Source organism: Lissotriton helveticus, chromosome 11 (assembly GCF_964261635.1).
Source record: "Lissotriton helveticus chromosome 11, aLisHel1.1, whole genome shotgun sequence".
Classification (NCBI taxonomy): Eukaryota; Metazoa; Chordata; class Amphibia; order Caudata; family Salamandridae; genus Lissotriton; species Lissotriton helveticus.
This window is the reverse complement of record NC_136072.1, coordinates 1,124,763,765-1,124,776,744: the sequence shown is the minus strand read 5'-3', so window position 1 is coordinate 1,124,776,744 and position 12,980 is coordinate 1,124,763,765. Positions and strand designations below refer to the sequence as shown.

The 12,980-nt window shown below is 45.5% G+C and overlaps 1 protein-coding gene across 6 annotated transcripts in view; it reads left to right on the top strand.

The window, feature by feature from the left end:
- DGCR2 (DiGeorge syndrome critical region gene 2) overlaps positions 1-12,980 on the top strand; it is a 345,968-nt gene that overhangs the window by 276,409 nt on the left and 56,579 nt on the right. For all 6 annotated transcript variants that reach the window (XM_078667852.1, XM_078667849.1, XM_078667853.1 and 3 more), the window contains 2 exons: positions 2,258-2,410; positions 5,062-5,298. In XM_078667852.1, the coding sequence (XP_078523978.1) occupies positions 2,258-2,410; positions 5,062-5,298 (390 nt within the window). The remainder of the gene's footprint in view (positions 1-2,257; positions 2,411-5,061; positions 5,299-12,980) is intronic.

Below are 12,980 nucleotides of genomic sequence, written 5' to 3'. Positions count from 1 at the left end.
CATAATCCAAAAATATTGTCGCAGGAAATTCCCCCCTCCCTGGTGCTCTGTAACACCATAGCGGACTTCTTTGAACACAAAGTGCAGGTACTCACTAAAGACTTCTCCCTACCTAATGTCCAGATACTTGATGAAGGGAGCCTGGCACGTACAGACATGGTCTATATGAAAACTTTTCGGCCTATTGGTCTGGAGGAAACCCGCCAGGCCATTCTGTCGATTAAGTCAGGATCTCCGTTTGATTCTTGTCCCCCTACTCTTCTACAGACCCTTGTGGACACAGTCAACCCCATTATTAATAATATTGTAAATGCTTCACTGGGTACTGCAATGATCCCGACGGAGTGGAAACTTGCAGCGGTAAAACCTATACAGAAAAAACAATTGGTAGATCCTACTACTTTGTCTAATCTTCGGCCTATCTCGCTTCTCCCTGTGCTATGCAAGTTAACAGAAACATTTGTGAATAGACAACTCACAAATTTCCTGGAGGAAAACAATGCTTGGCACCCGAATCAATCGGGTTTTAGAGCTCAGCACTCCACTGAATCGGCTCTCCTGTTTACCACAGATACCATACGCGCTGCTATGGATAGGGAAAGAAGGCTGTCCTGATATTATTAGATCTGTCGGCAGCCTTCGACACGGTCTCACATACCATCCTTATAGACCGTTCAGTAACATCTGGTATAGCAGGAGACGTATTAGAGTGGATCAAAAACTTTCTGAGTGACAGACGTCAAATGGTCACTCTTGGAGACTTTTGTTCAGAGGAAAAAGCACTTACGTCAGGAGTCCCTCAGGGATCTAGTAAGAGTCCTACACTGATTAATGTTTACACAGCCCCCCTGATTAAGCTGATATCGTCTTTTAGGATTGATTCAATCTCTTATGCGGACGATACGCAGCTTATCCTAGTCCTGGACAAAGATACCAAGGACTGGGAGGAAAACTTTAAGAGCTGCCTATCAGCCACCTTTGAGTGGATGAATAGAAACCACTTGAAATGTAATACGGGGAAAACGGAAATTCTGCCATTAGGCCCACAAAATCACTTTGTACCCAAACAAGGGTGGCCGGAAGATGCGGAGGTGCCTCCAAACACGATTAATGCAGCACGAAATCTAGGCATTAAGTTTGACGCCTCCCTGTCTTTCAAACAACAGGCTCTGGCAGTAGCAGGGACCTGTTTTAATGTTATAAAGGGCTTAAGGAAATTTTTTGATCTGCTCCCACTATCAGCTAGAAAAATGGTAGCGGTTGCCCTTATAGCATCGAGACTCGACTACTGCAACAGTTTGTATGCTGGAACGAACAAGGTAGTCATACACAAGTTGCAGATGGTACGGCATGCAGCGGCCAGGCTGGTGCTGAAGTGATCGAGGAAATCTTCGGCTTCAGCTGCATTAGACACGCTCCATTGGCTACCAATTCATAAACGGGTACCGTTCAAAGTCTTAGTGATCACCTTTAGGGCTTTTCACTTCCGAGGGCCAAAGTACCTACAAAAGAGGTTCTTGCATTATCAGCCTTCACACAATCTTAGATCCTCTCATGCTAATTTGTCGGCCATCCCTAAGTTTAGACTCATCTCGAAGGGAGGGAAATCCCTGGCAGTTCTAGGATCCAAGGCATGGAATAAGCTCCCCCCACATCTCCGTGCTATGGCCTTGGAGCCAGAGTTCAGGAAAGCACTGAAGACTTGGATTTTTAGTCTTCCTGAAACGTGCTGTAAAGCTTTAATATGAGTACCCTGGCCTTACTAATGAAAGCAGCCCAACCAGCCCCTGCATCTTTCTGGTTTTCCAGCGCCAAGATGCTCCTTGGAGTGATAGCCGCACTTTATAAAACCTAATTACATTACATTACAGTGGTATATCTGCTGATGAAAAGTGAAAGTGGTGACAGCTTGTAATTGCTATTTTTTACAGCACTATTAGAAGCAGTACTAGTGTAGAAGACTAATTTTGTAAATGAAATCATTTCCATGCCTCTGTGTGACTGAACAACCTATATTAAAGTCACAGTACCACTAAAGTACAAAACAATGGACGAGTTGGGTTAATTTAGTTTTAATGACTTGCAGTTATTGTGACAATGGTTTGTTTTGCTACACTAGTGTAGCAGGTGATAAGCTGGATAACTGATTCTGTCTTCTCCCCCTCCACCCATTACTTCCCTGATTTCTGGCTAATAGCTGAATGTTTGCAACAATCCTGAGGTGCAAAGTGGTAACACATTTATATCCCTTTAATAGACGGCAACAGCTTGTTTGACTCAATGGCGAGCGGGATGCGTCTGATCGTGAGTTGCATTTCTTCATTCCTCATTCTGTCCCTGCTGCTGTTCATGGTCCACCGTCTGCGCCAGCGACGGCGGGAGCGGATCGAGTCCCTTATTGGTGCTAACTGTAAGTGGTCATACATTTTCCTTATTCATTAATGTGTAAAAATGTAGTCATGTGGTTACTAATTTCTATGAAGGCTTCAATTTCTTTATAATCCAGAATCCCACCCTGTGGTTTAAGAAGTGAATGGAGAAATGGTGAAAAACCTTGCTGGGAGGGGAACTGAGGTGTGGAAGTTAGTCAACCCTGTGCCCACCCACCCTCTTCCGCAAAACCGTAATTTAAAAACAAAACAAAAAATGACTTTTGCATGTCCAAGTCCCGTAGAAAGAAACAAAACCTGTTGGAAGTGTTTTCAAAGCAGGTCTGACTGTTTAGTTAAGGAAAAAAAGTAAGGAGGGGTAGGAGACAATGTACCTGGAGCCCTACCCTCCTGTAAGTGAGAGCAGACTACAGGATGGCGTATCGATAACTTCATAAAGTGGCAGCTCAGCTGGGGGATATGGACAGTAGTAGTAGATACCTTTTACAGAATTTGCAGTATGCCATTTTGGGATGGTGAGGAAATGTTGCCTTTGGGTCAAAGGAAAGTAATGAAAACCTGTGCAACACAAAAAGACCTACTCGGTGGGAAGGTAATGGATTTGCTTGGGAATCAGTGGATGAAGGCAAGTAGATCTATTGTGTGGGGGAAGGCAGGGAGGTATGAGCACCTGATATTTCCTGAATCTGTTGGGTTGGAAGGGGCTAGAGTTGCTCCTAACACCTCTTCCAGTCTGCACTACTGGACTCATTTAACCTGCCTCAGTTTGTTTTGGAATGCTTGTCTTTTGTGGAGAAGCATTCTTAGAGTAAGAAGCTGGGCGTCTATCCCCCAGCAAGAAGCCAAATTCTGATTTTTTTTTTTTACTTAGCTTAAAAAAATAATCTGTCAAAGCAGTGAGCCAGACAAACTTTATTCAAAATCCAGCCACTCCCCCCAAACTGCCTCCCCCTTCTCCTAGCCAAGAACACATCAGGTAATGCCTGTCTCCTTCCTGGAGCATAGATAGATTTTTTGGATGGCATATTTTTTTCTTATCAAGAATACACTGCCAAAGATTAATTTCAGTTGACTTCTACTGATAAAACCTGTCCATTATGTTACTCCCACCGTAGTGGACAGGAACTGGCCAAAACTATGATCATGGGAAGTCCTCCTACTGCTAATGTAGTCTTCACATGGTCAAAGTATGGTCTATTTGTGTCTTGTGCAGTAGGCCCATCATCATCAGAAGTATGTTCACGTTGGATGGCAAGATTTTTGGTATTTTTGGGACATTTTGGAGCTTTGTCACAGAAAAGTGAAGAAATTGTGGCTTTTGTTTTTCAAACCCATCTATTAACATTTGTAGAACATACTGAAGGTAGTGGGGACATAGTGGTATTGGAAAGAACTAATGCACGTGGTGTGCAGAAATAGTTTTCATTCACCCAAATTGTGTAAAATGGAAAACCTCCTTGGCAGGCTCTCTAGTTAGTCGCCTGCTAAGTCTTGAAAAGTATGAAGATGTTTGTAAAGGAAAAAAAGGATATTGCTCCTTGAAACTATTTCATTTTAAGTTTGTTGGTGTGCAAGATTTTGTCAGTTAGTCTAATAATTGTGCGTGCTTATGTGTTGGTCAAAATAGGGTTGGAGTGCTTATTGCCTCGTCTTAAGATATTTGGGGAAAAATGTGAATGCAACTTTTCTGGCAAAACTCTGTTATGGATTGAGCTTCAGGTGGGCACTGAACTTCCAGATCTGGATGATTTGCAGTCAGTGTTTGAGTTGATGGATGTCTGAAGCAGAGGAGACTTCCAAGCAGAGTTGTGTAGCATAGACGTACTGGTGAATCTTGATGCTGTTAACTGAGTAGTGCAAAAAGAACAATTGATGGACCGAATGCAGAACAGTGTCATACATTCACCTTAGTGCAAAGGTCTGCGCCTAAATCCATTGTTTTTCTGCTCCCCATGCCATTCCAGTTTGAACCCAGCCAAATGCAAATCAGTCTTGACCCCGCTTCCTATAGGGACAGTCCAGCCCGAACTTCTAGGCAAGGTCCTCACTGGACTGGAAACAAGCATCCACGGACAATTTTCAGGGTTTCACCCCATCATCAGCCAGGCTAGCTTGACTCCAGTGGCATGGAGAGTACGGGACCCACTGTCTGGCATACCTGTGAGACCTTTAACACTGCATATTTTCCTTACTTATCGGACTCCATCTGGCGTTCCTTAGGCTTCCAGTTGGGTTACTGCCAGCAGATCCATCCTTGGCTACCTCTGTGCCACACAAACTCATCAATGATCCCACACTTACTCCAGCGTGGACTTCACTTCCAGCCCCTAGATCTGTGCCTTCTCTGGCGCTGATCCCAACATGACTCCAGGGTGCGCATAAGAGGTTGACTGTGTCAGAAGTAGCTGAGAGGTCCAGCAATATCAAGAGGCCGGATGATCTGTGATCTGTAGGACATGGCCCACCATGTGTACGGTCACAGTCTCCGTTCTGCAGCATGATTAGACAACTGAATGGTAGTCATGCAGGAGATGGTTAACAAAGATTTTGATTTCGAAGTTGAATCCAAAGTTCTTTTTAAACGACCTTTCTCATAAATGGTAGGTATGTCTATATGTAAGCATTGGCATGACTAAAGTGATTTTTTCCCCTTGTATTTGTTTTTTTGCAGTGCATCATTTTAATCTAGGCCGGAGAATGCCTGGCTTTGACTACGGCCCAGATGGCTTTGGAACAGGTCTTACTCCCCTTCACCTCTCAGATGATGGGGAAGGAGGGGCCTTTCATTTTCATGAACCACCACCACCCTACACGGCTAACAAGTATCCAGAGATCCACCATCCTGATGACCCACCACCTCCTTATGAGGCATCCATTAACCCCACCATCATACTTTGCACCACCTCAGGTATGTGAACTTCCTGCACTTCGTTCCTCTGTAATAATGTTATGAAAGTTTGACTGATGAAACATCTTATTATCTGAATATAGTGTGCTGTCAATGCAAGGAAGTGCTTTGGGCCAGAACCCCTGATGCACTGAAATTTACAAGATGTGATGATGTCCCAGATAGCATCCCATGCTACCACGTCCCAGAATCACTCCCAGACCTAGGTGACCTTGCATAGCAATTGCACAACACACAGGCCCAACCTCCTACACATCCCACTAACTACTACACACCTTACAACTACAGATCACACATCCCAACTCATACTTACTAATGCTAGCTTTGTTGTACTACGCCGACCAGACATTGCAGAACTCATCACCTTTCACACGCTTGACTCTCTTTGTCACACAAAGCCCCACATTCTCAGAAATCCCAGATGTCCTCATTCCTACTGGCAGTGGAATGTTTCGGGTCCGAAGCATGTTCGTGTTTTGAAGCGGATTTGTCTTTGGAGCTCGATTTCGAATCTGAAGGTAATTTCTGCCGACTCGGTCTGAGCTGGAAGACTTGACTGTTTGTTCCAGTGCCGAGTCGAGAGGAGGGGCGTCGAAAACCTTGTCTTGGTGCCGACCTTGGTCAAAAGGCAGAGGTGGTGCCATAGCCTTATGAGTTTTGGAAGAGGACCTCCCCAGCAGAAGGAGACTGCAAATACATGAGTGGGAACTTCATCCCCAAGTTGTTCTTCCTTACTTTCTACAATGGGGATACCCTGTTCGCCACAGTAGACAGCACACAATGCCCAAGCTTTGCCTCCAGGTTCCCACACCCTCTCTCCAAAGACAATGCCCTATGGATGAATTGGTCAGGGATATTTGACTACGCTTTTCTGCCTCGCCCACTCCTTCCGTTTCTGGTTCGGAAACTCAGGCAAACATCACTCACACTGATTTTGGTAGTTCCCACATGGGAGCGTCAACCGCGGTACACTACCCTGTTAGAGCTCTCAGTAGTTTCACATCAAAAGCTACATCTCGCCTCCAGTCTCCCCCCTCCGAACCATGGAGGAATCAAGCATCCAACTCCCAAGGAGCTCAACATAGTGAATTGGCTCCTGAAGTCATAGAGTTTGGATATTTAAATTTGCCACCAGACTGTATGACTAGTCTGAAAGAAGCTAGAAAACCTACTACCAGAGCTTGTTATGCAGCAAAATGGAAACGATTCGGTGTTTACTGCATAACAACAAAATTCTACGTCTAGATGCTTCTGTTCAGAACATTGTCTGTTACCTTCTAAACCTTCTACAATGTGGGCAAGCTTACACATCTATTCGGTTGCACCTTGCAGCAGTAGCTGCGTATTTGCAAAACAGACAGCATTCGTCTTTGTTCAAAGTTCCTGTCATCAAAGCCTTTATGGAGGGTTTAAAAAGAGTTTTACCACCAAGAATTCCACCGGCACCAGTGTGGAATCTTAATGTTGTACTCACAAGGCTTATGGGTCCACCCTTTGAACCACTACACAAGTGTCCTTTACAGTTTCTCTCATGGAAAGTTGCATTTCTAATTGCATCACTTCATTCGGAAGGTTTGGTGAGCCACAGACATTAACCTTAGAAGAAGCCTTCTTTCAGCTCTATAAAGATAGGGTAGTTCTCACCAATCCCAAATTCCTTCTCAAAGTAGTTTCTGCTTTCCATATTAACCAATCAGTTGAGTTACCTGTGTCCTTTCCTCAACCTGATTCAGTAGGGAAACGATGCACTTCACACACTTGACGTCAGAAGAGCTTTATTGTTATATATTGAAAGAACAAAAGATTTTCGTAAAAAATAGCTACTGTTTGTTTCATTTACACAACCTCACAAAGGCAATCCTATTTCTACTTCTGGCATTTCAAGATGGATTGTTAAATACATTCAAACTTGTTTAGCAAAAGATGAAAGTACTTTATACCCACTCAAAAAATAGGGGCACCTATTGCCTTTTTAGGTAACATTCCTTTAGCTGACATAAAGCAGCAACATGGTCTACACCACACACATTTACCAGACACTATTGTGTGGATGTACTCGCACGCCAACAAGCAAATATTGGGCAGGCAGTGCTAAAAACACTTTTCCAGACAACTGCAACATCTATGGTTAGCCACCACTTTCGGAGAATACTGCTATACAGTCTATGCAAAGCATGTGTATCTACAGCACACATGCCTCAAATGGATTGTTACTTACCCAGTAAGCATCTGTTCTTGGCATGTAGAGCTGTAGATTCACGTGCTCCCACCCTCCTCCCCGCGCACCTGTACTTGTTACAGTTCTCATTATTTACATTATCTACGTTTGGACATCTCTTTACTACACTCACTCCAATCTCACCCTCTTGCGGGAAAACAATCTAACAATGGAGTCGATAGCCATGCGCACTATCACCGAATGGAGGAGTCGCCTTACCTCATGACTGGAAAGACTTCTTCAAAGAAAAACAACTTGCAAACATCCGGACCCAACACTAGATGGCAGGAGTGGGCAAAGCATGTGAAACTACAGCTCTACGTGCCAAGAACAGATACGTACTGGGTAAGTAACCTAATCCTTCTGCTTTCTAATACTTAAAAGAAAGCAGAGCCACAGTGCTTTCCTTTGGGCCTACGTACCCCAGCCCTACCACTTCCTCAGCAGCCCAACCCCCCCAAGGCTACTCCAGTGGGCTGATTTATCGAAACCACCAGGCCCAGCCACCACTGCAGTAGTCACCCCAGTCCTTTCGTTGTTGGAGACTGGGTTAAAGCAGACAAAGTACAGGTCACTTGGGACACCATTCCATCCAGTCGTTCATCCCTGGAGCATCAGCATCCACGGCACTTTAGTTTTCACTTATCGACCCACAGCCATCTTGTGGGAAGCAGAATCAGACATTTTTGTCAGGATGGCTGGTCATTACATCCGACTGATGGGTCCTCTAGATTGTCCAGCAAGGCTATGATTGGTCATTCCTTTCCGACCAACCTCCACTTTCCCCCACATCCGAGTGGCTTTCAGAGGGGCAACTATCCATATTTTTGTTCAATTCTTTTTTAACCAAAATGTCTTTGATTTTTCATTAATCAACAAGAAGTTCAAGTACATCACCAGTTGTGCCGATATTTAATTGTACGATTCAGAAAAGGGGGTGGTGATGAACAGAGTGTCTGAATTAAGCAGACCACTCTTACCCAGTCCAAAGATCAGGGCTTGATCCATCACCGTTATTTAGCTCACTGCCCCATCCCAGCTCAGAACCTGGCTATATGCAAATTAGTCTGTCCCTGGCCCAGTGCATCATGGGAACAGGGCAGACCAAACTACCAAGCCAATTCTTCACCAGAAAGGATACAAGCTACCGGGGACCGGTTTCTGGCATTTCAGCCTCGTCGGCCCGGCTTGCTTGAATCCTGATGGAGCAGTGAGCAAGGGACTCATGTCTGAGTATACCCTGCCACACCTATAGGGCTCATTGCACCATCAGGATTCAAGCAAGCCGGGCCGACGACGCCTGAAATGGCAGAAACCGGTCCCCGGAAGCTTGTTTCCTTCCCAGTATAAGAATTGGCTTGGTAGTTTGGTTTGCCCTGTTCCCATCATGCACTGGGACAGGAACAGACTAATTTGCATATAGCCAAGTTCTGAGCTGGGATGGTGCAGTGAGCTAAAAAACGGTGATGGATCAAGCCCTGATCTTTGGACTGGGTAAGAGTGGTCTGCTTGATTCAGGCACTCTGTTCATCACCACCCCCTTTTCTGAATCATTTTGTCCACCACAAGCGTGGAAGGGTATACTTAGATGTGAGTCCCTTGCTCATTGCACCATCAGGATTCAAGCAAGCCGGGCCGACGACGCCTGAAATGGCAGAAACCGGTCCCCGGAAGCTGTTTCCTTCCCAGTATAAGAATTGGCTTGGTAGTTTGGTTTGCCCTGTTCCCATCATGCACTGGGACAGGAACAGACTAATTTGCATATAGCCAAGTTCTGAGCTGGGATGGTGCAGTTAGCTAAAAAACGGTGATGGATCAAGCCCTGATCTTTGGACTGGGTAAGAGTGGTCTGCTTAATTCAGGCACTCTGTTCATCACCACCCCCTTTTCTGAATCATTTTGTCCACCACAAGCGTGGAAGGGTATACTTAGATGTGAGTCCCTTGCTCATTGCACCATCAGGATTCAAGCAAGCCGGGCCGACGACGCCTGAAATGGCAGAAACCGGTCCCCGGAAGCTTGTTTCCTTCCCAGTATAAGAATTGGCTTGGTAGTTTGGTTTGCCCTGTTCCCATCATGCACTGGGACAGGAACAGACTAATTTGCATATAGCCAAGTTCTGAGCTGGGATGGTGCAGTGAGCTAAAAAAACGGTGATGGATCAAGCCCTGATCTTTGGACTGGGTAAGAGTGGTCTGCTTAATTCAGGCACTCTGTTAATCACCACCCCCTTTTCTGAATCATTTTGTCCACCACAAGCGTGGAAGGGTATACTTAGATGTGAGTCCCTTGCTCATTGCACCATCAGGATTCAAGCAAGCCGGGCCGACGACGCCTGAAATGGCAGAAACCGGTCCCCGGAAGCTTGTTTCCTTCCCAGTATAAGAATTGGCTTGGTAGTTTGGTTTGCCCTGTTCCCATCATGCACTGGGACAGGAACAGACTAATTTGCATATAGCCAAGTTCTGAGCTGGGATGGTGCAGTGAGCTAAAAAACGGTGATGGATCAAGCCCTGATCTTTGGACTGGGTAAGAGTGGTCTGCTTAATTCAGGCACTCTGTTCATCACCACCCCCTTTTCTGGATCGATATTTAATTGTAAGCAGAATGAAAACCGCTCATCCTGCACCAACCGCCCAACATATCACATATCTAATGGCATATACCCTCCACACTGTTTGGTATCATATTAGAAGAATGAAATGGGCTGTACTTTGCAAGTTAGTAGGCACATTCCATAGTGACGTTTCACTCAGTTGGCATCCAATAAACAAAGAATATATACAGGTATATACAGCTAATGGGGCAAAAGGAATGATAGTCGTCACAGGGTACCCGTTCAGTTCGCAAGTTAACAACTCTACCTCATCTTTGGCGTCCTGAGGATAGGTGAGCAGATAGTTAAGCAAGGGATTGGGTCTTGGTAGAGAGCAAGGAGGCAACAGTCCCGCATATAAGGACAATTGGTCATTACAATAAATAAGGTCAGATAGCCATTCCTTGAATTTCGGAGCTCTTCTCTGCCCCCATTGACCACTCGACCAAGAGGAGGGCCAGTAACTTATACTTCCTGAAACTTGCTTCAACCTCCTCCATGTGCTCCAAGAAAGCCATGAGTGGGGGTGATTGTCGGACCCTGACCTATCAATGCAGCCAGAGCTGTGGAAACCTCTCCCCATTAAGCCTGTATGGGTTCACATGCCCATGCAATGTGAAGAAAATCTGCCCCAGCCATTACACAGCAGGTGCATTTGTCATCTGGGCGAAGCCAGTAGGAGTGAAGTCTGGTGGGGGTGTAGTATACTCTGTGGAGAAACTTCGTGTATAATGCAGAGTCTGCTGCTAGAGGCAATTTTCCCTGTTTGTACACAGCAGCATCCTTAAACACTAATGATAGGCACCATCCTTATACACTATCTCCACTTCCCACTGAGCTCGCCCCGTCTCCAAGTGCACAAGACCTCAATTTGCGCTGTACGATATAACGGGGGAAACTAGATTTCATGGATTTTCAACCTGAAGTAAGGTATCTAAACTAGGAGGTTCATGAGTGAAGTCCTGATTGGCAGCTTTCGCATTATATAGTAGCTGAATATACAGAAAGATGTCCAATGGGGATGGCGTTCCTTCACTGAAAAACTCAGCGGACTTTAAGGAGCCTTCTTGATAGAGCCCCCCCACCCCCCATATTTAAATCTGCTTTTGTTGAATAATTGTGTGCAGGCATTCTCATGGGTGACCGGTAGCAGAGGATGATATGGGAACAGAACAAACTGTGATTATAGCAACATTTTGCTTATTTGCGGGCCAGCCTACTCCAAGTATTAGAGGTACATGCAACAGAGTCTGCTAGTGTGGTTGAAGCTAATAAGAACCCCAACTACAAGGATGGGGAGAACATGGGCCATGTATCCCTATTTCACTGCCAAATGTGGAAGGAATGGAGTAGGTCTGTACCAATGGATGGCATAATGCGCTTGAGCGCACTGATAGTACAGCTCCATATCTGGCGTCTTGAACCCTCTTAGAAAATGGCAATGAGAGTGTCCCATTGAATATGGGGTTACTTACCTGCCCGCGCTAGTCACGTCATTTGAGTTTTAAATGACTGGAAGACGTGGTGCCCCAGTCAGAGAGGTATGTTGAGGAATAGATATAAAAATGCGGGTAGTATGATCATTTTCATTAGTGCAATACGACCTGCTAGTAACAGGGCAAGGAAATCTCATGAGTAATACGATCAGTGATTATTGATAGTGCTGTGCCATAGTTCACTCTGATAATTTCCTCTCTGCCTTTCGAGATTACCACCCCCAGATATTTAAGTTCAGAGTGACACCTCTGCAAAGGTGAGTCTGGGGTGAACGGTTGTGTAGCTAGTGTGAGAGGGAAGAGGTGGAACTTTTCCCAGTTAACCTGCACACTGGCTAGCTCCCCAAATCGGACAGATTCACTGAGGACACCATTATGGCTAAACTGCGAATATCTCAAAAAGAGTAATGTCGTCTGCGTATAGTGAGACTAAAATATGCCTGAATAGGGTAATGGAGTGCATAGCACCTATCCATCTTGCTGCAAGAGGTGGCCAAAGGGGCCATTGAGGAGGCTCAGGCCTTGGTAGTAAGGTTGTTACTCCTGCTATTTCCTCGTGCTGAAGAACAGATGCCTTTGACCTGCTTTGGATTTTCACCTTCTGAGTGCCTTCCTAGGGAAGGACAAATTCAAAATGCTCACACTGACCCAAGTACTTTCTGCGCTGGATTCGAGCAACTGACTGGTTGCTTTGGATTTGCAGGAAGCATACTTTCATGTGCCTGTTCTACAGCCCCACAGACATTACTTGTAGTTCAAGATTAGCTGAGAGCATTTTTAGCTTGCTGTGCTCCTCTTCGTCTTTACCATCACCCCTCAGGTTTTCACGTAAGTGATGGTGGTGGTTGCTGCTCATCTTCAAAGTTTGAGGATACCAGTTTTCCCCTACCTCGATGACTGGCTGTTGAAGACTGGCTCGCAACAATAGTAGACCACCACCAGACAAAAGCAAACCACCCGACAACATTGGGGTTCCCGATCCACGAGCTGAAGTCCCACTTGAATCATTTGCAGAGGCATCCCTTTATAGGGACCATGCTGGACATGGTGGAGTTTAGCACCTCTGCTCCATTATATCAAGACCAAGATATTTGGGCTATAACTTCGGCCTGGATCTTTGTGAGAGCAACTCTGTGGCTTCTTGTTCTGCTGGCCTTCTGCATCCTGCTTGTCCACTTCGTCACAGGGCATATGCGGGCTCTGCAGTGGGATCTGAAGTCTCAGTGGGCTGAGCACAGAGGAAACCTGTTCGATGTGAATTCGGTTTCAGAAGACACTATACAAGATCTACACTGGTGGCTTCAAGAATGCAGTCTGACCAGCAGCAGACCCCTCTTCCATCCTCATCCAGAGTTGATGGTGCTGGCGGATG